The sequence below is a fragment of the Vitis vinifera genome, chromosome 1 (genome assembly GCF_030704535.1).
Source record: "Vitis vinifera cultivar Pinot Noir 40024 chromosome 1, ASM3070453v1".
Classification (NCBI taxonomy): domain Eukaryota; kingdom Viridiplantae; phylum Streptophyta; class Magnoliopsida; order Vitales; family Vitaceae; genus Vitis; species Vitis vinifera.
Window position 1 is genome coordinate 10820080 of NC_081805.1, and position 26412 is coordinate 10846491.

The 26412-nt window shown below is 33.9% G+C and overlaps 1 protein-coding gene across 4 annotated transcripts; it reads right to left on the reverse strand.

Moving 5' to 3' along the window:
* Positions 1-1613: 1613 nt before the first annotated feature.
* LOC100265525 (probable AMP deaminase) lies at positions 1614-22566 on the reverse strand. 4 transcript variants are annotated; one of them, XM_059740463.1, is made up of 20 exons: positions 21860-22566; positions 21051-21253; positions 19267-19483; positions 18762-18940; positions 18576-18627; positions 18272-18399; positions 18005-18184; positions 17768-17835; positions 17534-17676; positions 16326-16379; positions 15917-15978; positions 7822-7935; positions 6815-6955; positions 5649-5801; positions 4699-4752; positions 4473-4583; positions 4002-4175; positions 3849-3929; positions 2117-2215; positions 1614-2042 (listed from the first exon to the last, which is right to left on the reverse strand). In XM_059740463.1, the coding sequence occupies exons 1-20, from the start codon at positions 22425-22427 to the stop codon at positions 1971-1973; spliced, it is 2853 nt and encodes a 950-aa protein (XP_059596446.1). In that variant the 5' UTR covers positions 22428-22566; the 3' UTR covers positions 1614-1970. The 4 variants fall into 4 exon arrangements, with proteins under 4 accessions (XP_059596446.1, XP_059596447.1, XP_002269215.3 ...); XM_059740464.1 differs by having other exon boundaries at positions 18762-18925; positions 21860-22510; XM_002269179.5 differs by lacking the exon at positions 16326-16379.
* Between the last annotated feature and the right edge of the window lie 3846 nt (positions 22567-26412).

Consider the following 26412-nt stretch of genomic DNA (forward strand, 5'->3'; position numbering starts at 1 on the left):
TGGACACTTAATTTATTATTTTTAACAAGTAATTAATTAAATTAATTTTCAAGGTAAAATTCAAGATGGAAAAAGATAGAATTTTTTTTTTATCTTTATTCACTTTAATACAAAATAGTATTTATTTTATTCAAAATTTTTATTTCACTTAATTCCAAACGAAAAAAGATAATGCAATTTAAAAAAAAACGGACATGACATCTTCTTAAGCCATAGATATGGTAATTTTTTCCGTGTTTGTCAAATTGCAAAGGAAAGTGGGAGCAGTGATTATATACAAAGAAAAATGATAGAAGAGTTTTTATCCTTCTAATGTGATAATATCTTTTTAGAATTCCACATCTTTTTCTTTCTTTTTTTTTTTTTAAAAAAAAAATGAATTTACGTTTAAAAATTAATTGATAAATAAAAAAATTAAATTTTTAAGTCAATGGATAATTTTCTCTTCCAATTTTTAGTTTATTTTAAAAAAAATTACTAAACAATTTCTATATTTATTGGTTTTTTTTTTTAAAAAAAAAAATTGAACACTTGCTTTTTTGAGAAGATGAAAAAAAGGGAACTGTGACTCTGTGAGCCATGTTTGTACTTGTCTTAAAAATAAAATAAAATCAAATGGGTATTTTGTACTCATTTTCTTTCAAAAAAAAAAGAATTATTTTTTTTATTTTTGTCGAGGTTCTGAAGATCAATTTTTTAACTTTTCAACCAAACCAAACACATTTTCTTTTCATTATGAAATATCAAGTACATCATAAAGTTTCCCTTTTGCCCCCTAATGTAGACAATTTAGTATTTAGTATTAGTAGTATGAGAAGGAGAGGATAAGGATATAAACATTAGCAAATATGGATTTATCAATTGTTAGATTTTATGAATATATCAAGATATATAAAAAAAAATATTAATGAATATTATCACAGTAAAACCATAAAATGAAATTTAAGAAAAAAATTCATAAAAATAGTTAAAATCTTCCAAAATAATAGTAAAAAATAATAATACTTGTTTTTTTTTTTTTAAAAAAAATGATATATATTGAAGGATATAAAAAAATATCATGCGTAAGTAATTTTTTAATTTAAAAATATTAATATTTGGTTCAAATAATTTATTTACATATTTTAAGTAATTTTTCCATTTAAATTTTAAAAAAAACAATCTCACTTTAAATCATGGAGAGATACTAATGCGGTTAATTCCAAAAGAAGATATAACTGATACTGGGCTCAAAGGCCCAAGAGTGAAGAAAATGGATGGTAAGTCCACTACCGAGTTAAGGCTTTCTAGAGGAAAAGTGAAAATCCTTGCTAACGTGGCCAAAAAAATCATCGATATATATGTGGAATACCAGAATTTCGGTGATAAATCGATGATAAATGCAGAAAATCTCATATCCAAAATAACGACAATATATCTACAATATACCCTAACATTTCAAACCTTGGAAGTACCTTTACTGAGTTGGTTTAAGAAAAAACCGAAAAATTGCTCATTCAAGATTTCCATAATGGATATCATGTCGAGCGAAATATCCGCGAACATTTCAAACCTTTGCAGAGAAGTAAGAAAAAAAAGATGAGGTAAAGCAAGGTTCCACATCAAATCACATGTCATCCGAATCATGTAAAATGGCTCTTTCATTACAAGTTGAAATTGGTATTTTTCAGAAACCTTGTATACCATTAAACCTGCACATTTCTCAGCAGGAATTCCAGCAATTCAAAATTTAAGTTTTCAACAGCTATCCATAAAGAAAACTCCAAGCCCCACTACATAGCACCAAAAGATCTTCCCCATATCATCCTAGTTGCAGCTGGTGCTCTTAACAATCTCTGATTTCACTGAATCAGTGGGACCGTAAATAAAAATTTGGCAGCCTAACTCATGCTGAGATATTTATTCATCCCCAATTCAACAGCAGAATTTCATTTGCATCATAAATATTCTCTTCCTTTTTATTTGTTCACTTATACAAGGTCTATCTCTTCAGGAAACTTAGCCTTTCCAGCGTAGACATACATCATCTCCTCCTTCCATGTCTGCAAAAGCTCTAGATTATCAACAGCAGGAAAGGATAAAAATGATTTTATTCTAGAAACCATGTATACTTTACCTCATGACGGAAGGCAATCCTTGTGCTGGGTAGATTTGTCTTGTGAATATCATTTCCTTCAGGGCCTCTCATGAAGTATTTTCTACCAAGCCAATGCATCTACAACGGTAATCAAGAAATGGGGAAAAACCAACAATAATTAATCAAATAGAAAACTGGTTGTAGCCAAAATATATAGAAAGTCGTGATACCATTGGAAATCAATGAAGCATAAACACAAAATCAGTTTGGGCCACTGCATCTGTGGGTGCTTAGCTAAAGTCCTCTCAACCAACAAAAAGGAAAGCTTTTCAAATGGAAGGGAGGCCCAGTACATTAATCTTGTGAACATCGTTTCCTTAGGACCTCTCATGTAATATTTACCACTGAGCCAATGCAACTGGAACAGTAATCAAAGGACACAACAACTATAATACACAATAATAACCAGGATATTGGCAACACCCTAAACTTGATATATTTTCAAAAGCTCACAATCATGGAAAATTAATTGAAGTATAATACTATCAGTTTCAAGATAACTCATTTAAATCAGTATACAATGGTCCTTTTAACCACATTATCTGAATTGATAGAAGGAAAAAAAGAAAAAGAAAATAAAAAGAGCTTCTAACATGAAGCATGGTCAAAATTTACAATTTTTCCATAGGTTGAAAATATTTGGTATCTCTGCGGTTTTTGAAAATAACTCAGGCTGCATTTGGTCCCTCAGATGGGCGGATATGGGAAGTTGTTTAAAGTGATTTTCAACAATCGGAAGAAGGGTAGAAAGAACAAACTCATAAGGAAGGCACAAGATTGATATTGAGACAGAAGAATATGATATGAATGAGGCATTTCTAGCTCTAATAAAGATAACAGTAAAAGAGAGTAGAAGACAAAATAAATAAATAAATAAATAAGCCATTTCCACCTAATGTAATTTCTAGAAAACCAACCCCCCATAAATCACAGTTTTCTTCCATCTCAGGGAAGCATCTGGTCCTAACAACATGTCGACCTGCTTGTGTCAAATACCTAAAGACTCTGACCACTTGCTAGCACAAACAGATGATAGACAATGTTTGCCCCCCTAAGGAGGGCGCTTCTATGCTTGTAACCCAAACATGGGAGGACTGGCAGTTATCTAGAATCATCTCTTCAATTTACTCATCTGAGCAGCAAATGAAGTCAATTGCTTGATGCCTCAATCATCAGATGTGAGATATTCTAGAGGGCACTTCTATGCTTGTAACCCTCAATCATAGAAGTCCCCTAAAGAGGCCACTTCTATTTTTGTAACCCAAACATGGGAGGACTGGCAGTTATCTGGAATCATCTCTTCAATTTACCCATCTGAGCAGCAAATGAAGCCAATTACTTGATGCCTTAATCATCAGATGTGAGAAGTTCTAGAATCCTAAATCCATTTTTGCCAAAGTAATCTTAACCCTCCAATTTCTGAAAAGGAGCATTTTGGTATTACTAACCCTTTTTGCTTTGGCATCATAGGCTAAATACTTAAAGCCAAAATCAGTTGTCAGCCTCAAAACCCTGAAAGAAACTTCTCAAATCCCCATTCAATAAAAACTAACATTGGGTAGCAGATAAACTATTAATAGATCCATCAATTAAATTCTCAAGGAAATTACCAGATTTAAGCAAACTAAATTAATTCAAAAGATGCACTATTCTTTTGCTTTTCCAGAAGTACACAAACAATGCCAAAAATTAATGTTATCAAGTTTTTCACCTTTGCCATATGTGAGAATCCAGATTGATAGACAGAGTTCCTTGCTATCTCACATAGATCACAGGAACTGAGTTTCCACACCTGGAAATACAGATTTCATAAGATATATGACAATGATGGATAACAAAAAACCAAGTCTGAAAATATGCAAACCTGTGCTGCAACACTATATTCTTCCACAAGGGCTTCTTTTGTCAAATGGATTTGCAGAGGATCATCACTTGAGAGTGAAACATTTAGGCCACGCTGGAAGAACATTGGAAATGGATTGCGACCATAATCCAGGAAAAGCGAATTATTGCTCAGTGGTGACATAGCCAGTCCAACCTGAAAGATAAGGCAAGTTGCTAGCCATTAAGACAATTTAAACTAACAATGAAAAAGAATAAACCAATAAAGGCACCTCACACATCACATTTCCACTTAATGAACTCCATATTAAAATTAACTATATGAGGCATAAATATGTGTACCACAAAATTCTAATAATGAATTTGTTATAATTTATGACAGTCAGGTCAAGTGATGGGCCAGCAATCTACAACAAGAACATGATCATGATGACCTCTAGAGTATGAAAGTTTCATTGTTGATCTCAATGAATAATTTGAGGCAAAGTCAAACCTGAGCAAGATAATAGAGATACTGCAAAACAGGGGATTTCCGCAGATTAATCCCATGAGAAATGTTATGGCAGAGAAGGAATGCAGCAGCCAAATGGTCTACATCACCTGCCTGCATAGATTGTGAAACATGAATTAATAGCCATAAAATAATAAATAGAACTAAAATGAAGTACAGAGGAGAAAAGAAAAGAAAATAAAAAGAAGAAGAAGAAGAGAAGCAGAACCTCTCCACAGTGTGGCCGGAATTTGATTGTTGGCAGTCCTTTTGACTCACGAAGCTGGGAAAAGAAAATAACTGGTAAGGAACGTCCATATAATCCAGCAATTAAATGGTAGACTTTGGTGTGTGCCTGTATATGTATGGTGGTTTGTGCTGGCAAGTGGAGACTGGGGGGGAAGGGGTGCGGGGAGTGTTGTATTGTACTTTTATAACAAGGATGCATTTTCATTGTCAACTAGGAAGTAGCAAGGTGAATCTTTCAAGCGTAATTTTTTATATTAACAAATTTTATCCATTATTGTGATATAGAAATTGAATTAAAGAAACTCAAAGCAACATCAACATCTTTTAAACTCATTTCAGTTTTATAAATAATCAAAATGTAGGGAGATCAGCTGGTTAAACTTGTATATTGCATGTTGCCTGCCAGTCTTATGAAGAGAACAAAGCAACTATTCAGAGTCAAGAGATCCTCAAAGCCATTAATCATTCCTCACTGCATGATTCAAATAAAAGATCTCCAAAAATCTAGGATTAAAGCTAGGTTATTCATCAGCACCAGCCAGATTCATGCAAGCAAACTAATGAAGAAGAGCCGTCATTCTAAAACTAGAAACCTGAAGTGCAGACTCTATGAGTTTCAAAATTTCTCCAGCAATGACAGAAGCAGAAGTAGAAAGTTAAGTCAACCATCAAACATGAATCCATCTGAAGACACTAAGATCAATACATGGTAGGAATGCATTTTAGGCATGCAAGCATCAATAACACTGCAACCCAAAGGCAAATTTCTATATAAAGCTTTCACAAAAAGATTTACAGTGTTCTACTAATCTATACTTCTAACCCATCAGTCAATGTTGGGAGCTCAAAATTTATGTAAGTGCATTTGAACAAAGAGGAATACAGTGGCCTTAATTTGTGAAAATGGGGAAAAAAAGTTATAATACAAACCTTGTTGAGAGTGTACAAGTTAGCATAGCAGTAATAAGCATAGTAAGAGTATGCAGGATTGAATTCATTAGTCCATTCGGCAGGTGTGGGCATGTGTTTAGTTGGACGCCTTTCTGGTTTACTTTCATCATCTACAATGTCGAAACCCACAACCTGTATTGGCAAACAAAGAACCATTAGTGCAGTCCTGAGAGATAACTAAAATACAAGGTATCCCAAGAAGAAGATGAGCCGAAGATGCATTCCTACATATGCAGCGTGCATCTGCCCATGCTCTTAAGTATCAGAATCAGTCATCAGGCTGAGAAACGACTTCATCTTGGTTGATATTACCATATTTCACAAAATAATATAATTAAAAATCTAGATATAACTAAATAGGATTATTGAGAGGGTTAATCACGTCCAGAAAGTAATTTTCATGAGTATGATGATTCCACAAAGTAGTTTTATATCAAGTGCGATGTTCCACAAACCCAGATGAGTGCAAAATAAAGTTTGACTGAATATATATTTTCTTGACCACCCTTTAGATAAAAAATTCCAATTATGCGTAAGAAATCAACTGTTCTCTAAAATTAGGTTTGTCAATAAAAAGTTAGATAAACAATTTGTTTGAGGACAACTTTAGCCTTTTTCCCTCAGCAAGACAAGTTTAAACTTAAAAGTTAAAAATTTAGTTTTATGCATTTGAACTATTAGATATTTAGATGTTTTATGCATTTTATAAAATATTAAATGCACATATGGTGGAAATACATAAAATCCGCTTTACTATAGTAAGAAAGAGGAAATTTCTAAATATTAACTTCATTTACATTGAGCAATACCAACAAATATAATAAAATATAATTCCTATCAAAAAATACCAACAAATATAATCATAAACCATCACATATGGAATGTTAAAATAAATTTTCACATAAAACTCTGTATAATTAAGAATAAAAATAAAAAATAAAATAAAATAAAACCAAGGAGAAGAAGGTTTTTTCAATATAGATCACTTATGTGGCTATAAAACTTCAAGATTAAAATAACAAGCATAAAAACAAGGACAACATTCATGAATAAATAGTCAACATACTTGGAATGAAAATTGAATCGTTATCAACTCATAATTCAGCAGATGACTTTCTCAGAGACATGCAAACAGATGAACTAACCTGCTTTAGGAATACATGTAGTTGCGGATGAGAACTTGGATCAATTGTTACTTCGAATAAAGGAATAAACACATTATCTAAAATATTCTGAAAGTTTGTAACAATCCCCATTTGCTTGTAAACATTATATAGCCGTGGTAGCTGCACCAAAATGAGAATGAAAACATGTAAGTCCACAAAATTAATAGCAACCAAAACAATCACGCAAAATTTAGAGAGAAAAAAATCACATTTGATTGGTGAAAATACCACATACGGACCAAAAACAAAACTTTGTACAAGTCAACACCAACTCACATGTAACATTGAAATCATGTTACAAATAGGAAGGCTAGTCAGTAGTTGCTGAAACAGAAAAACCATTCTTCCAATCCTGTTTGGTGGGTTCCTTTGGAGGGAACCTTAAACAATCATCTGCTAGTCCAATGTCAACAAAATGACACACTGAAAGGAGGCCACAGTTCTATTCAGGATTCTCCTTTATAGGTTTATATATATATGAAAATATCCGTCTTTTGCCACCTTCCGAGGTCCTTTCTTTCTCAGACTAAAAGGCAAAGCCTAGAGTGGCGTATGTGCGAGTCCAAGTGTGTGTGTGTGTATATATATATATAAAGAATGAGAGAGAGAGTAAATAGTAGATATTCACTAGAGTCTTTCTTCACCCCATTCCTCTTCCCACTATCACTTACTCTTTTTCTTCCCTTTTCAGAGGGATGTATTTGCTCACCCATTGAGCCAAGCCACCTCATTTTCACATTATATTTTGTCTGGTTCACCATCAACATAAAAGACCCTCAAAAAATAAATATACAAACAAATGCTAAAATAAAATTCTATCACAGACATTAACTATACAGCTTTGCGAATCAAGATCAAGCTATTTAAAATCATTTGAAATAAGTCCAAAAAATTTTAAACTGATAAGAAATACCAGGAACTTAGATAGCCAGTTAATGGAACACAACACAGCAGCTGCCAGAAGAAATGTTATTGTCAAAAAATACCTGGATTAACCAAACAGCATTCTCACTGTAAATTGAATTGTTAATGAACCAACTCGCCAGCTGATCCCATTCGCTTTGTTTCCTTCCATATATTGACACTCTATACTCAGCCATCTGGACATCATACAGTAACCAGAATTAGATACTCCAAAAAATAATGTTTTGAAGAGAAGCTAACATAAATAAGTTGCATCCATGTCCATAAGGGCAACTCTAGAGTTCAAAATAGGCCAAGTTCTTGAGAAATTAAACAGTAGAGATTAACATATTCAGAGAGCTTAATAGCACAACAATTGACACATGTTCAGGGCCAGTTGGATATTAATTGAGAAACAAGGCAAAAAATTCTAGATGAGTATTTTATATTTAAGAGCTGTTGAGACAAAATTATGTGTCAAGATCTCTTGATCAGAAAAAAATTATTTATTCATTGTTTACTTTGAAATTGTTTATATCCAAAATCATTTTTTTCCTAGCAAACATGTTAGTAAATATTTTATTTATTTATTTATTTTTTCATGCAAGATACATCCAGTTTATGATAGAAAGATTAAATTTAGATAACCAAAAAATATATTTAAATAACCAAAAAATATATAAAAATATTTCTACAGTTAACAGAACACGTTTCCCAGACCTCAATTCGTTACTTTTAAAAAGCTAGTATTTCATATTATAACCTTAAATAGATGAGCAATTCATAACAATTCTTCCATAATAGTTGAACTTCTATCAAATACTTCACTTCAGTTTGGGAAAAAGAAAATATTTTGAATGTTGAGGCCTTTCCTCCTTCAAAGACAAGGAATGAATGTAAGTGAATGCATGGGTAGACTGACACAGAAATAAAACATCCTAAATTCAATCATATTAATGACAATGTGTTGTCTCACATTCAGAACAAGTAGAAGTTGGAGACATCTTTAAGAACAGATTGAAAGCCAAAATATCATCGGTTCAGCCAACAGATTTCAATAAGCAGCTGGCCAAACATAGCCAAGGTCTCAACCACACTTACAATTCTTTTTTTTTTTGCTAGAAACAAAATATTCATATATAATGATTCAAAATTACATGTGAAGGATGAGGAATCCTTCCCAAATATACAAACTCTAACCAAAAGAACATATGAATAGGTTTTCTCCAATATACCATCTAGACAAATACCTCAATATTGTACCATGTAAAACTATACAAAGGAAATGTAGCTCTACTCTTTTAGGGCATCAATACATCTACAAAAGAGACTGAAATTTTGCTCTAAGATTTGTTATTTAAACACTTTCTATATACACTCCAAATTCCAATTGAGCTAAATAACATTAAGAGGAGTGCTTTTGAAAGCTGAAACTGTTGAGGCCCAAGAAGAACAATAAAAATACATTAAGTCCTCTATTGACTATGTACTTCTTCACTTATCCTAAAAAATCCTTACATTTCTTTCTTAACATACTATCCAAATTAGAGTGAGGAATTGAATTTTCCAAAGAATTTTGCCTCTACTTGTACTCCCCAAACCTCTAAAGGAAATGATCATCGCATTACTTGTGCTCCTAGGATGACTCCAATCAAGCCTAGCCAAAGCGCCAAGGTCATCAAACACCGTAAAATGAGATGATCAATCAATTCACCACTCCTCGTACATAGAGTATAATGATCAAGATTAAGGGCTTGTAAAGTCTTCTTGTTTGTAGCAAGTCATTGGTATTGATCTTCTTGTTGGCCACTAGCCATACAAAGGCCTTGACCTTGGATGGGGCTTTAGATTGCCATATGAATTTTTCTGGAGAGAAATCAATAGGGCCGATAGATTGGACAGGGCTGAAAAGAGAGATAAGTAAATAGAGGCCTGAACAAGATAATGACCAAGCTCTCACCTCAAGGGCAGGCTATAACAAGTGCGCATGAGAGAGAGAGAGAGAGAGAGAGAGAGGTCATGAGTTTTCCCAACTCTTCTATCTCCAACTACATCTACAATTGTTACCACAACATGCTGCCCAAAGATTCTCCATTTTCCCTTAATGACTTCTTTGAAGTTTCAATCAATACTTAACTGCACCAAACAATTCAAGTTCAGGCTTTACAAATCCTTGGGCTTGGATCAGAGACTAAAGTATGTAATTCTGAAGAATAATGATTTGGTGGACTGAGGCTATCGAAATTGTTCCATATAGGACTCAGGAGAGGATCGAAACCAAAATTACAGAACAGGTTTCCACGTGTAAGGACTATAACTTTTTCATTCCACAACAATATTTTGATTTTATAACTAATCAGTTCATACAATTAAATCTGAATTCATACTGGATCATTTCAAAATAATTCAAAATTCTATATATGACAATTTACAAACCCCTACCTGGCTGACTTTCCTTCTTTTGATGTAGGACAACCCTAGGAGGACTCTATAATGAACAAGGTGAGCTAAGGCTCCACTCTTTAAGGATTTAAAGAAGGGAACACGGACAGAAGGCTATGGCAATCAGAAAAAAAAAAAAACAAACAAACAAAAGGGCCCCTCTAACTAATTAACACCTCTTTGACTATTTCTGGGAACACCCACTGAATACCAAATAAGGCAAGGACGATCTCCCAAAGGACTCTGACCACTATACAGTGTAAAAGAATATGATTTACAGTTTCCTCTTCACAACCACATAAAAAACAGCAATTAGGGAGCTACCACCCCTGTTTTTGAAGCCTATCTAGGGTAAGAATCTTCCCCCACATGGCCTCCCAAGCAAAAAAGGCAACTTTGGTTGGGACTTTATTCACCCAAATGCACTTTTTCGGGAAGGCAAAATCGTTGGGAGCAATCAGCAAGTTATAAGCTTCCTTAACCCCAAAATTTCCATTTCCCCCACCCTTCCAAACAACTGAATCCTCCCTTTCTAAACTCTAAATAGGACTAGAATTAACTACTACAAAATTTGACAGTATATAATCTATATACAAATATTACCAAAATACTATTGATCTCACCTTGTGAATAAACCCTAAAAGGCTTATCCCCATTAGCTTTTCTTTTTTCAATATACTATTGAATTTTATACAAATATTTACAAGATTCTTGCCAAGAGCTTCCAATTCCTTGTTTTATGGTTTACATTGATTTCCTAGGAAAATTGCAATATTATGGGGGATTCACAAATCCCCAAATTGCCAAGGCTACTTAGATTCAAATGTTTAGATAAATGACATGCTATATGAAAAAAAAAAAAAAAGAAGAAAAAGCAGCATCAAACTCAAGTCAAAATCAAGGATTCAAACTTCTTCATATCCAAACTTGAATTGGCATGGAAATAGTTTTTCAAACATTTCCCAAAATAAAATTTAAGGAAACCCACAAACTTAGTTGGGGCTAGGGGTGGGAGGTGAGTTGAGTTTGGCTAGCATTGGACTTGGACAACCCTAGAGTGCCTTCAAGTTAAATCACTTACCAAAATAAAGGCTTGAACCTAGGCCCCGAGGCTGCATTTTAAGTAGGCATGAAAATGAAATCACTTTTCCCTCCACTTAGAAAATAAGAAGCACACACTCATTTTGATTGTTCAAATCCTCCCACCTATAAGAGAAAGAATAAAATATAAAGAGGCTTCAAGCTAGTTTAAGCTTATTTTTAAAGTTGGGGTTATGATTGGGCTAGCCACTATCCTATGAGTTAGTGTTAGGCTAGCTTCTGAGCTGAGGTTAGGTAGCCTACAAGCAAGGGTTAGGTTAGCTTGCAAGTTGACATTGTTTAGTCCCCAAGTTGAAATAGGCTATGGTGCAGGCCAAGATTAGGCTAGCATATGTGTGCACTGAGGTTGGGTAAGGCTCAAGCCTTGTATGGTGGTGAGGTCCATCCCTAGCAAGGTGTAAGCCAAGCTCGAGCCAGTTTTAGGCCATTTCCCACCCACAGTACGGGTCAACAACCTTTTTTATAGGCAGATGAACAATTTATTAAAATGCCAATCAAAAAGTGGGTAGAATCCAAGAACACAGGAAGTATATAAAGGTTAATCAAGGGTGAGAAACAAGAAAAGGAAACACACTGAGGCCCCACCAACCCACAAAATCAAGCACAAATGAACATCCTGCTCCCACACAGAATCTGGACCAAAGAAAATACTGTATGAAAAAAAAAAAAAAAAAAAAGAATCCTTTAACATTTGGATCACTTCTCCACATCTTCAAAAATTCTTTGATTTCAACTTCTACCAAATAGTCTAGAACAAATATAATGAGGCTAACCTCGAGCTTTTCTTCACATTTTAAACCAAATCCTCCCCACAACCCAAAATATTAAAAAAAAGAAAAAAAAGAAAAGGACCACACCATCTTAACACGTTAAAGAGCAAGAATAATAGGTGCCAAAGAATAGGAGCTACACCATAATGAAATAGGATATGATTGGTATCGTTCTTGCACAAGCAACACCAATTAGCTATAGCCCTATCTCTTTTCTTTAACTGGTCCAATTCCATAATTTTTCCCAAATCACCTCCCAAGAATGAATAATAATAATAATAATAATAATAATAATAATAAATAAATAAAAACCACCTTTGAAGGAGCTCAAGAACCTCAAACTTCTTTGACTGAAAATGGGGATCTGCCCATCACAAGATGAGGATAGGGAGTAACAAACAGGGTTAAAGTCAGTGAAAATTTCATAAACCTAAAACAGGGACCTTGGAGATCTAGTGCTTGACCTGGGTGTTTTAAAGAAGTGGGTCTTTTAGAACTGACAAATGAGAAGAGGAGTGTCTTAATTTTTTGCTTGGGGGTGCTCTTATTTCATTTGTCTTTAAAGATTCCTTGGAGGCAGATTCAATGCTTAACAAGGGGTTGAGATTGTTTGAAAACAAGAGTTTGTCTTTAAGGAAGCGAGACCCTCAAGAGGGGTGCTTTCGAAATGAGTTTCATGCCATAGAAGTTTGGGTGAGGCTTTTAGGTCTTCTGTTGCACTTGTGGAGCATGGAGCTTTTCCAAATGTTAGGAGATAGGTGTGGCAGCTTCGTGACTGTGGATGAAGATATTGCCCATAGTCACAACAAACAATGGGCCAGAGTTCTTGTAAAATCTGTTGGGAGAAGGCTTCCTAGCTCTCTACAAGTGGTGTTGGGGTGGTTTGCTTTGCAGAGCAGCTTTGGTGGGAAGTCCCCTTATGGACGTCGTGAGTGGTCCCAAAAGGTAACTGGCGAGAGGTAAGGGATGAGGGTGATGGGAGTTCACGCGCCCTAAAGGAGTCTGAAATTGACTCTATGAAAAGTAAAAAAGTTGTGGGTGAGGTGGCTGCTTGTGGTTGGAATGAGACTTCTCGAGGTTGGAAGGGGAAGGTTCCTGTGAGGGAGGGGACAGCATGCTCTAATGGGGTGTCTGACAGATCTGCAGGCTTGTGCAGGAATAGTGATGCAGCTGGTGTTGCAAAGAGGAGTTTAGGAAGTGGGTTAGGCTGAGTGATTGAGGGTTTAGCCCAAATAGAGGTGAACAGGCCCTTAGGAAGTGGGTTGATTGTGATTCAAATGAGGGCTCTATTGGGCCTTCTATTTCTGCCCAGTCCAAGAGTTGTGAGGGGCAATCTTTAAGAAGCCCTTGTTTTGGGCCGGAGAGGAGCTTAAGGTAGCTCTCGCCTGTTTTAAAGGAACCGATGGGTGCTCCTACTACTTTTTCTTCCCTTGTAACAAGCGAAGTAGCTAAGGCAATGAACCAAAGCCGTAGGGTTGGTGATTTGAGTATGAAGGAGAGAATATGTGGGGAAGACGATGAATTGGTGATGCTTGCTTCATCGTGTGGAGGGGTGTCCCTTTGCTCTTTGCTCTCTAATGATGCCCTAATGGAGGAAGCCGAAAGATTCCTAGGTATTTCTCCCTTTCCGATATTTCCTTTGGGGGGTTTGGGTGCCTCTTCTTCTTCTTTGGGTGCTTCTGTGGTTTTGTTGGATTGGAGGAGGTTCACGGAACCTAGGGTTCCAGAAGAGGGGGTCTTTGTTTGGATGTTAACCTGATTAAAATGGTTTGGGTGGATGGCAATGAGGTCAAGTTGGAAGGTTCGGCTGGGTTAGTTGGTGACAACACACAGAGAACTTTTTTTGGGAGAAATTGAGGATAGTGAGAGGAGCAATGAGGATGGCTCTCACCCAGAGGATTGGGCTGAAAGTTATTTGGCAAATTTTAGCAAGTTTTTGGGCATGCTGACTGTAGGTTACGAGGCAAAGATTTTGAATCTCTTAAGGAAATTGAAGGTGAGGAAAGAGACAAAGTGTTAGTCTAACGCTTTTAGGAAAAGGAAAGTTTGCTTGTCAAAGCTTGAAAGAGAATTAAAGAAGTTGGAATGCTCAATCAATTAGCATGAAGTTGGAAGGGGTAGGAAGGGTGGAAAGAACGATTGGGAGTTGGTTTTAGTTAATCATTGAAGTTGTGGATACTGTCCCGAATTTTTAGAGGGGTTAATGACAACGTGAAAAGAAAAGTAATTAGGTCCCTATACAGATTGCAAAGAGTGAGCGTGGTTTGCTTGAAGGAAGAGCTTTGCAAGTTAAAGAATAACGACCATTACATTGTTTATAGAAAGGAGGTCAAGCAAGCTGAGGGAAGAAATGGAGTACACAAAGAGATGGTAGTAATCTTAATGGGGGTTAGAGCTTTTAAAGAAGATCCAAAGGCATGATAGGCTTAGGAGATCTTCAAGATTGAGAAAATTCCTACCTCTAAATGATCTCTGGTTCATTATACAAAAGCCTACAAAGAAAACCCAACTAGCAAGACCTAACTAATAGAGGCCTTTTAGTCTACCAAATAAACCCAAGCATAATAGGAAGCAAGATCCAACCAATTGTAAGCCCCTTAGAACTTTTGATTTAAGGGGCCTCTTTGCCATAGCACATTACACATTGGTGGTGAGATGCATTTCCCATGCACAATGGGCCCCTTTTCCCAATATATCTGAAATGGGTCCAACACACATCTGTTTCAAGCTTCCCAAACCAAGTCCTCAAGCAAATTCCAAATACTAGGTGATAAAAGGGTCCACTCCCCCTCACTGAGATGACTAAGTCTACATAGGAGCCTCCAGCCCTATTCTTGACTTTTATATCATAATATAACATTGGGATACTATGTCTGAGGAGTCAAGGGAGGGAGGGAGGGATGGGACATCTTCAAGAAGATATGGATATAATCAAGGTTAATCGTGGAGCAAGGTGATTTTAGGAGCCATCTTTGTTTGAAATATAAGCTAAAGAGAAGCCTTTTCCTTTACTATTCAAGGAGGGGGATCTATATCTATAATGAATAAGGAAACCTTCACCATCAGAAAAAAGAACAAAAGAGACAACAATCTTAACACAGCCACTTCCAAATCACTTTCCAAGGGGGTCTTCCTCCATAAAAAACATAGAAAGGACATTCCTCCTCACGAATGAGGATGAACACTTTATAGAGTTTTCAACAAATATCTTTCCATCTAGAGGTAGGTAAGTGTAACTTCCTTGGCATACATCATGGTTGTGGAATCTAGATGCTTGGGGCTATTATCTACCTAAGGAATAAGCAAACCATTTTAAGCATCACTTTCATCTTCGCACAAAAAGGTAAATTAGAAAATACTTATGCAGAGCTCACAATGGAAATGCAAAACGTGAGGCTTCATATAAATGGAGAATCATGGCTTTAGTTCATGCCACAAGGCAGCATGTTATAGGCAATTCATTAAGAAATTCAACATATCTCAATAGAACTATGCACAAATGGGCAAGCCTATGAAAGGAGCACAAAATAGGACTTTGACATCAACACAAAGTAAGCCACTATATATTGATAGGTAAATTTTTGTACCCATTGGGACCTAAACCTAGAACCTCCCACAAACCCTCCCCATCCCTTTCCCACTTGAGCCATGCCTCAAGGGCACAAAGTAAGCCACTGTATTTGTTAATGCAGGAGTTTCTAGCAATAAAAAGAAAAAGAAAAAAAAAAAAAAAGGAAACTTAAGGGGAAAAAACAAACATTACTAGGAGAAGTATAAAACTAATCATGACCATATAATAAGTTGAAAGGAAAGAAACAGTGATATATATACACACATACACACACACAAAAAACAAATCAAAGACCTGGTATTTGCTTGCTTCAAGATCCAATAGAACTTGTTTTGTTAATTCTGCTAGAAAACGCCCTGAAATATTCGAATATCTAATCAATACCAATAAATGTTTTTATGCATAATTCATGCTGAAAATACCATTATGGCCTTGCTTTCAATAAATATGCATTTCAAATATCAAAATAGTTTTAAAAAAATAATGAGGAAAATTTACATAACTAGGTGAGTTGCAATTAGAAGATCCACATAATAATTTAATCCAGTTTAACTGGAAATAACACTTAAAGAGCAAAGTTAATCATCAATGGTTAAAGGTACAAAACATCTTCATGTTGTAAAAGATAAATTCCAGATTCTCTTAGTAACCCATTATCAACATGGTAAAAATGGATGTCCAAGCATCATGTTAGCAAGTTGACCTAGACGTGTTGAAGAAAACAAATTCTTTTTATGCATTACAACTGTCCTTGCATCTGAAAAGGCAAGAAAGGGAATACGGAAAATATTAGAGAACATCCCTTGGGTATCTAACAATATTGCTAATCTTCTGAAATCTGTGAAATAATGGTAACCTCCCATGTGTTGGCTTTGAACATTAAACAACAATTTTAGCCATAAGAAATCTACAATTATTGTTGAACATTCATATCTATTTGAGGGTAAAGAAATTCTTCCGATTATAATGAGGATATGAAACTTTACATATGGTAGGTAAGTGCTGATGGCATCACACCCTTATCCAAGGGTACTAGTGGATGTGGTGTCAACTAGAAACTCAATCGATGAGTAACATAATCGTTTTTTTTTTAAAATGCAAATTTGCTTTCAGCATTCTCTCCATTGTTTATCCACTTCCCCAGCAACCAAATGAGTCCAAAGGCCGACAGATATGCCAGCACAAAGCACCTTAACATAGCACTTATTTGAAGTTCAAAATTTTCAATTGTGATAAGTGACTGGAAAACCTACTGATTTTGTCGTGAGGAGATTCAAGTTGGCTAGAGTTAGCATATATTGGTCTAACAAAGGATTCATTCATGATGAAATATGCCAAACCAAGCCAAGTTCAAGGAAATAATACAAGTGGGTTACCTTAGTATGCAGCAGGAACCATGTCAGGTCATGTTGCCCTGGCCTGTTCCATTGCAAACCTCTAAGCAAAACTTAGTAGAACCAGCAAATTTGACTCAAACTTGCCAATCTGTTCGAACTACTCGAGTTAAAAAGATTTGGGTTTGATAACTAAACTAATTCATATCAAATACTACCCAATTTTTAATTATGGACTATGTCTCTTAAGAAATTTAATATAGCTTTAATTATGTAATGCTCCTCAGTTACAGCTTCAATGGTATCCTGATATAAACTGAATATTGTTAATATAAACAATCTGACACTTTGGGTCTGTTGGGCAAGGTCCAACTACAGCAGAATTCACCCATACCCTACCCATTGTTAGCTCCAAGTGGCTCACATATATGAGTCTCTAATCTAAAAGGAAGAGCCAATTGAGTAACACTTGTTTCACATAACGATGACACCAAACAAAATGACTGTTATCGACTTCATATTTTCCAAATTTTGTTTAGGTAATAAGTTTAAGTTCTCATTCCAATGTGCTTCAAACCTTGGATAAGATTGTCCTGCTTTAAGAAGATCTCTCTTAATCTGCTTTGTCCGCAAGGATTATACTTAAGATTGAACTTGTCAAATCTATGGAAGGTACTCTTGTCAGCATGCACATCCAATAGATCAACATTCAGATCATGCCTGCCATGCAATTGCAAATATGAGTTGAGAAGAGACATTTTCTATATCCGAAACAAACAAGAAAAATCAACAAATCCACAAGAACGAATACCCTGTCAAATCTAAACTCTCAAAAACTTCCCTAAGTGTGAGATACTTCCCATCTCGGAATATGACAACCTGAAAAGTAGAAACCATGAGAAAAAGCATCCAAAAAAAAGAAAGAATATAACAGTTTTTGGAAGCCAAAGCAAAGCAGAATCTTACCTTTATTATCATTGAAGTAAAATGGCTAAAGCCTAGCAAATAAGCAACAGAATAAAATATTCAAATGAAAGACTGATCATACCTCATCAGGTTCTTTTCTGAGCTTAGACTTGATGAAGCGCAGGAGGTGCTTCTGGTTCATGCAGGCAGAATGATGCACATGTGTATCAACCTTTCTAATGTTGTAGAAATCGCGATGTGGTGCACTCTTCTGAGCCAGAAACTCCCGATCTGCATTTACTAACAGATGAAGGCGGAATTTCTGTATATTGTTCAGTTATAAGTTATAAACACAGGCCAATATTAATAACACAATGTAAAAGTAGAAAGGAAGTTTGAAAAACACCACCTCCTCAAGAAATCTTAGTCGATGATGACATGAAGATCGAACATTTCCAATAGCCATAATTCTTAGAATATGATGCATATCAGTGAAAAATGTTGTTGAACTTGCAACAGGGAAAAGATCCAGAGTGTCTGAAAGAAAATTAAAAAAAAAATAAAAATGAGAGAGAGAAAGAGAGAGGGAGAGAGAAGATTCTCACATTTGATGAACTAAGCAACTAAACTTATATCAGCCCAATGATTAAGAACTACATAATGAATTTTTATTTGCACTGTAGTATGAATTCCTTGCAGGTCTTAGTTCTCACCATTTTTGCTCGCATAAACATGTACAACTCCATCTTCCATCCTGAAGTGATGCTGCTTGGAAAATGGAAGAAACAGCATTAAACAGAAGCTTAAAAGAAAAGTGACTGACTTTACTTGACTGCCAGAGAATTCAAATAGATTCTTTGTGCAGCAAGACAATTACAAGCAAGCAAAGGAAAACTCACAGTAGTTGTCTCAACAAGGTCAAAGTGAAATGGATCACTGCTTGTCTCCAGTGCAGTACTTCCTAGCTCTGTTACCTTCTCCCATGGAGCAACTTTTTCCCTGTAAACGTAGGTATCCCGCAAATCTAAACATCCACGAATCATCTCCAGTACTTCCTCCTCTTCTACATTTGTTGATTCTGAATTCAGATGTTTTGACAAGGAAAGAACAATGAATCAAGTACATGTAGCCCTTTATTCATACAACATGATTAAAACAAGCATACACCCATTTTGCTTGACAGTGTGAAAAACTAATAAAATACCAAAAGCTAATTGCTTTTTTCAAATAAAATTAGGATGATACAGAGACATATAATTGAAATGCAGAAATATGTTGACACCATCAATACACTACTCAACCAACCATGAAGTCAATAAACTCTAATGTCAAAAGAATTTGGAGGCAGTAAGGGCCAGATGAAAATATCCGGTGAAACTCTTTCAGAATAAGAAGTCTAAATACCCTGCACTATGGTTCTCAGTGGTGAAATGGTGTTGGCAGAAATAGGCCTAGTTCCCAAAATGTTCCCTGAAGCTGTGTCCATCTTTCCATTGCCATGCAGATCCACACCAACATTTGATTCAGTTTTGGTTCCTCTGCATTTCTGATCTTCAAAACAGTTGCCATTATCAACTTTAAAGGGAAGGAGAGTTGAATTCTGAATGTTTGAATTTAAATCCTGCAAATCCAGCAACAAAGTAAATGTGATTCTTTCTGACACTGTTTCTTAACTGTTCTGGAAGAAACACTTCTGTTACAAAACTCAGCTCCTACCAAGCAATAGATTCTTACACAATCCTAAATGAATGGATCACTCATCCCCCCAATTTTAACTTGGGACTAACAGCATTCAAAGTTAAGAAATCTAGTAGGCAATAAAGAATAAACAAATTATTGCAGTAACCTATAGTCTGTTATCTGCTAAATAATTATTACAGTTTTCACATTTAAGACCACAGTAACATTGATTTACTTCTTTTTTCTTATATGCAGAGTAGAAATTTAAATTAAAAGGCACTAAACAAGAAAAGGGCACACCCTGCAATGACAGAAGAAGTTACACATGGTGCGCCAAACATCATAAACAAAGCAAGACAACAGCTGAAGCCAAAAAGCTGCTCTCAATGTTTGATTAGAGCACTACATAACTTCAAAAATCTTATGATTCCAGTCTGAGAATGTGTCAAAACAAGTACAGTAGGACTTCTTTTTTTTTTTTTAATAACCAAGTAATCTTCCATGGCCAAGCCCTTCAAACTCTCCATGGGGACCCGAACCCTGGGATGCTAATTGCGCCTGCCAAAAGTATAGTAGTAAAGCTATTCTTCACATCTTTGCAGGTGTCTTATTACAAAACCATCATGCCAGTGAAGCAAGGAAACCTTAACTGACTGCAAGAGCACCCAAACAATCACAAATAAAGATAACAAAAAGATGCCACATGTTGCAAGCTTTCCCTAGTAGATGAGAAAATGGCTCACAAAGTTCAACCAGTTAACATCAATCTCTCGTCATATGGATGATGGTGGCCAAAATCTTCTTCAATACAGCCTCCCAAACAAAGAATTCAGCCCTGAAACCCATAGACTTACATCACAGTGAAGGTTCCAAAACCACTGAAAATGATGACTTGCAAAAGGACTTCAAGGGGAGGCAACCATTATTTGCACACCTTCATACCATAGCTAACTCAAACATCCACTGAATGGATACCCTAAAGAAACAACTCCACCATCCCCAACTCCCAATCATGAAAACGCATCTTAGGGCAAGGGTGCCAATGATCCTTCCACCCTCCTCAGCCCGTAAAGCCACAAACCAAGCATTATGATGGGTTGCAATGCTGAACAAAGATGGGCACGAATCCTTCTACAGCAAATCACCACACAGCACATCGAGCCAAAACTTTGACCTGAGACCATCTCCCACCTGGTACTTGCTCTGGAACAAAAATCACTCTACCCTCCTCTAATGGCTTTCAAAATGAAGAACTCATAAAAAAATAAAAACAAAAACAAAAATAAAAATGCCCTAACCAAATGATTGTAGGGCCTTTTTTAAGCTCAACACATCTAAAACTTCATATCACTGTCTAAAACTAGTAGCATCTGCATCTCAAATTTACATGGGATTACATTCTAAATTTGGTCTACTAGCTAAAAAAACTCCCAATATTAAACATAACATAATGAGAATCTTGATTTGAGCATATGAAATATGAAAGAAGAAGCTAGAACCACACATACATTAATACCCATAAAATCAACTGAATGATTAGTGTCTGCATAGTTGAAAAAAGTGTCCTCTCCAATTACAAGTTCCGTTCCTTCCTCATCGGAATCCCCTGCACTGTCAAATGCATTGCCTCCCAAAGATCTTGGAGTCATTAGCCTACTAACAGGTGCCACCCTCACATTGGAACCAGAGTGGCTAGCAGAGAGATGCTCTTCTGCACAAATCAACACAAAAAGAAACTTCAATACACCATCTTATGCACCTACAGCCAAAAAGAGAGAAAAAAAAATGCAAAAAGCTTCTTCACCTTATTTTCTTAAAAAGCCTAGCAAGAAGATGCATCTTCACCTTATTTTCTAAAAATTCTCACAAGAAGATGCATGTCACTAAGAAAATGAATTTTAAGCCATAAGATTCCTGCATGCCTCAATTAAGAACCTTAATGGAAGATTGAATTTCAATAGCCAAGTTTCCACAATCATTTCTCCAATGTACTGGAAATTCGCTCTTAGAATCACACAATCAGGATTTATATGGTAGCTGTTAAATATCACATTCTTAAGCAATCTGTTCACTTTGATCATTACCCGAGAGCACCAGAAACATCGAACCTGGATCTCTTAATATAGAGGACTGCGTCCCCCTGTTCACTAGTGCGAAACAATTTGATCGATTCCATTGTTACAGAGGATCCAATCATTTGATCTACCTTAGAATCTCAATACTATTAACTTCAATATCAGATTTCTATCAACTGACTCGCAGACAACAGTGAAGCACTGCCGCTAAATTAGCATATAAAAACAAGGAAAGTACATACCGTCTTTTGGAGCCGTTTGAAGCGGTGGCAGTCCAGAGGGAATGGAGTTGAGTTTATCAAAGTGACAAGAGGAAAAATCTTGGACGGAGAAAGGCTTTGGAGGATCAAAATTAGATTCTTCATCGAACCAAGAACTGTCCAAAACGGCATTGGGCAAGGAAGACGAGACTCTTCTACAGCAAAGTGCGGCCTTATCCAAAGACCTAGATGGACCCCGTCCCCGCATTTTGCGATTAGTCTCAACCTCTGCCTCAGCGTCGTCGCAGTCACCTCGCTCTCCTCCGCCGTGGTCATCGGCCTTGGCAGGGCCTCCGCGGCGAATGTCGATAAGGCGGTGGAGAACCTGATCGACGCTGCGCTTGTGAACGTAGAAGGCGGAGATAGCCATCAGCGATGCTCCGACCAGCGCCGCCATCGCCATGTGGAGAGGGAATGCCGACGATGAGGACGACGAGGACGACGACCCAGGATCCATCGGAACGGAGAATTCGATAAAACCCTTGAGTTCGGTTTGCTTGAAAACGCTGCGTTTCGGCTGTGTATAGCGAAGTGTGGTTTCGGCGATCATACGGCTCTGTGGCGCTAATGCCTAATGGTGCTATGGGGTGTCCGGGAAAGTCATATTTAATAATTTATACGCCCACCTGTACCATGTTTTGCTACTAGTGCGATCCACCTCCATCTCATCGACCCTTTCGGCCTTTATAACGTAAGCATTGGAAGGAATTCCTTTATAACGTAAGCATTTTCGTTGCTTGTTTTCTTTTGTGCCAAACTCTAAACGGTTTTTGAAAGACAAAAAAAAAAAAAAAAAAACCCTCTAACTTTTCACTTGTCACATTTTTATTCAGATTTTTTTTCTTTATATTTATATTAAAATCATAGTGTTCATGAAGAGACTCACTTTTTATTGTAAAAAAATTGATTTATTGAAAATTGGAGTAACCATTTATTTGAAATAAAATTCATTTGTGTTTAATATAAAACATATTTACAAAAAACTAAATCTCAATTCAAGTCAAGTTATTTATTAGAAATGTATCAAAAGAATAGCATCCTTCTTAGTCATAAAAACATTTCTATTAAAAAAAGCACACTATGATAATTAATTAATTAATCAGTAATAGAATGATATAAATAAATGTAGAGCAAAACAATTATTAAAGCAAATCACATTAGACATAAAATGAATGATAGAAGAATAGCTCAAAGTAATTTATTAAATTGATTTTAAAAAATATTTGATTATTTTAAAGATTATAACATTTTTAGAAATTTAAAAAAGAATTTATTTAGATTAAAATCAATTTCAAATTAATGATTTGAATTTTTTTATTTTTATTTTTAAAGTTTCAACTCATATTTAATATAAGCAATTTGATTTGTTATTATCTTTATTCGATTTTATTTTCAAGAAATTTATTCGCTCATTATTATCAAGGAATTTATTAAATGCAATTTTATTGAAAAAATTGATTTATTTACAAGAAAACAAAATTTATCCAACTTTGGTATAAAAGGATTTTTACAATTTTATTCACAAAAAAATATCCCGATGTGATTCTTACTTTTTTAAAAATTGCTTTTTATATTCTCACAATTTTCTTTAAAATAATTTTAATTAACTTTTATTATAAAATGATTTCAACAATTTTAAGTTACAAAAAAAATTTCAATCCAATTTTATTAGGAAAAAAATAATAAAAAAAACAAATTTTTAATAAAAATTTCTTCAAACCCTTTTTTTATTTTCCTAAACTGATTTATTACTTGATTTTATAAAAAAAATTATTTTTTAAAAAAATTATCCTTATTTGGTTTATGGAAAGGTTTCTCAATCTCATTAAAATAATTTTACAAATGATTTGGATTCCATAAAATATATTATTATTATTATTATTATTATTATTATTATTATCAATTAATTAAAAGATATTTTCAGTCACCTTATTTCTCGCCATAAGTAATATAAATAAATGATAAATTTTATTTAACAAATGATAACTCTTATTCAATCTTATCCAATCACAATAATAGAAATCTAAATTATATTTAATATATAAAATAAAATAAATAAATAAAGAGGATGGAGGAATAGTGTAGCATTTACAGTGCAGTCCCTAATAGCTTCCAAAGGCTTTAAAAAATGGATAATTGTGTTTTCAATCCATATAGGATTGATAATTAAGATAATGTCCTCTATTACCCATAATTGATTATAAGGATATGAGATAATAATTGACAAAAATACTCACTTGGTTCATTTTTGTGTTATTCTACCACTCTTCACATATTATTATTCTTTCTTATTTAACCATTTTTGGATTTTTCATTAATTTTTTAAAACTTTTTTATAAATAATTGAAAAATCAACATTATTTTTTATTTTTAAATTATAAATAAACAAAAATTATATTAATGATTCAAAAACTATTTTGGAAAATACTTTCTAAAAAAATATTAATTTAAATAAATAAAAATTATCTTTAACATTTATTTTTATCTTTTACATTTTAGAATTAAATAATTTAATGATTAAAATACTATTTAAAATAAATATATTCACTGTTTTAATTTTTTTTACACTAAAAAGTATTTTAAAGTTTTTTTAATATTATAAAATAAAAAGTTTATTCCTTATTTTAATAACTTTTTGAACATGACTTTTAGTAATAAGTTATATGAAATGTTACAAATTTGTTAATTAATGATTTTTTTTTTTAATGATTTGAATTAATTGAAAATTTATTAAAATAAGAAAAAGAAAAAGAAAGAAAGATGATGGATGAAAAAGTTTTATTTTAAGTACTCAATTAAAATGTTTTCATATGACCTAATTTTAGAAGTGGATTATATAAATACATAGTAGAGATTGAATTTTTCTTATATAAAAGGGTTGAAAGGTATATTTACTTATTTTAGATGAAAACAAGTAGTTAGAAATTATATAGATTATATTTGAGTTTGGTTTTAAAATATTTTTCTAGTTTTTATTTTTTATTGTCTATATTGTCGCTTTTTGAAAATACATTTAATTAAAAAATGAAAATTATTTTTTAAAATGAAAATTGAAAACCTTGTTTAATACTATTTTTTTTATATGAAAATGAAAAAATAATAAATTTTATTTATTCATTTATTGCGCCACTGTACAATTGTATTATACTAACTATACATAGGAAATGTACTAAGTGTACAAGGCTACTCTTTGTGAAAGATTATAATCGATTATGAGTCATTCCTTTATTTTTCTTATCACTCATGAATTGTACATATTGTCATGCACTTTCTTTAATTCTCGCATGAAAATTCCAATATTTTCCCCAATAATAATATTTGGGGAAAAAAAATTTGACCTTAAGTCATCCACCATCTTCTCAACTAAACCAATGGAAATATGTTTAAACACTCCTACGTGGACACATAACTTAGGAGAGATATAAAATTTGTGTCATTGTATAAGGGTATTACACTAACTGTACAAGGGAAATATACTAATTGTACAAAGGTGTACAAGATTACCCTTTATGAATTATTTTAATAGATTCTAAACACTTTTTTTTTTATTTTCCTTGTCACCCAAGGATTGTACACCTATGTCATGCACTTTATTTAACTTTCACATGAAAATTTCAATATTTTTCCCAATAATGATATTTGGGGAAAAAAAATTGATCCTAAGCCATCCACCATTTTCTCAACCAAACCATTGAAAATATGATTAATACACCTACATGGACATATAACTTAGGAGATATATGAAATTTGTGTCTTGTACAAGAGTATTACACTAATTGTACAAGGGAAATATGCTAAGTGTGTAAGGGTGTACAGGGCTCCTAATAGGTTTTGTACGATTTTTAAACAACTTGAGTTTGACATTAAGACAATTATTGATAGTTTTTTTTTTCTTTTTTTGCCAAACTATGTCATTAAGACATTCCCTACAAAAATTAACACATAAGAAATAAAATTAAAATCAATCATGTTTGAATTGTTCATTATAAGTAAACTAAATAAAATATATATTTTTACTATTTTGCCTTTATAAATATAATTTCACTGTTATCAATAGAAATTAAAAAAAAATCATATTTAAATGGAATTAAAAATAAACAAAAATTATTTTTATAACATTTTTATTTTTTAAAATCATTAATTTAAATTATGAAATTAGTTTTAAAATTGAAAATATTTGTTGTAATTATAGTTCTGAAGATTTCATGATTTTTATCTTATTACTTTGAAAAAATTGCTTTAATAAAAAAGTATTTATTTTAATGGTTTTAAATATTTAAATCTTTATTAAAAAATATTTAGGATTAGTGTGAAGAGCAATTAGGTAATTTTGGAATGGAGAAATTTTGACCATTTTGAAGACTTTAATGCGGCCAATTACCCTATTTACACTTTCAAAATTATTGGAAGGTTGGTAAATTAGTCTTAGAAATATTGTCTTCTTGATTAATATTATATATATATATATATGCATACGAGTGTTTACATTATTTTCGAAATAATAAACACCATGTGTCTAATTTGCAAGTTAGAAA

Excerpts from the sequence above, each read along its gene's own strand:
- LOC100265525 (XM_059740463.1), bottom strand. The coding sequence starts at position 22,427 with ATGATCGCCGAAACCACACTTCGCTATACACAGCCGAAACGCAGCGTT. Across the intron at positions 18,400-18,575 it reads TGTTTATGCGAGCAAAAATG|ACACTCTGGATCTTTTCCCT; the intron begins GTGAGAACTAAG and ends ATTTTCTTTCAG. Across the intron at positions 4,176-4,472 it reads ATCTCTATTATCTTGCTCAG|GTTGGACTGGCTATGTCACC; the intron begins GTTTGACTTTGC and ends CTTATCTTTCAG.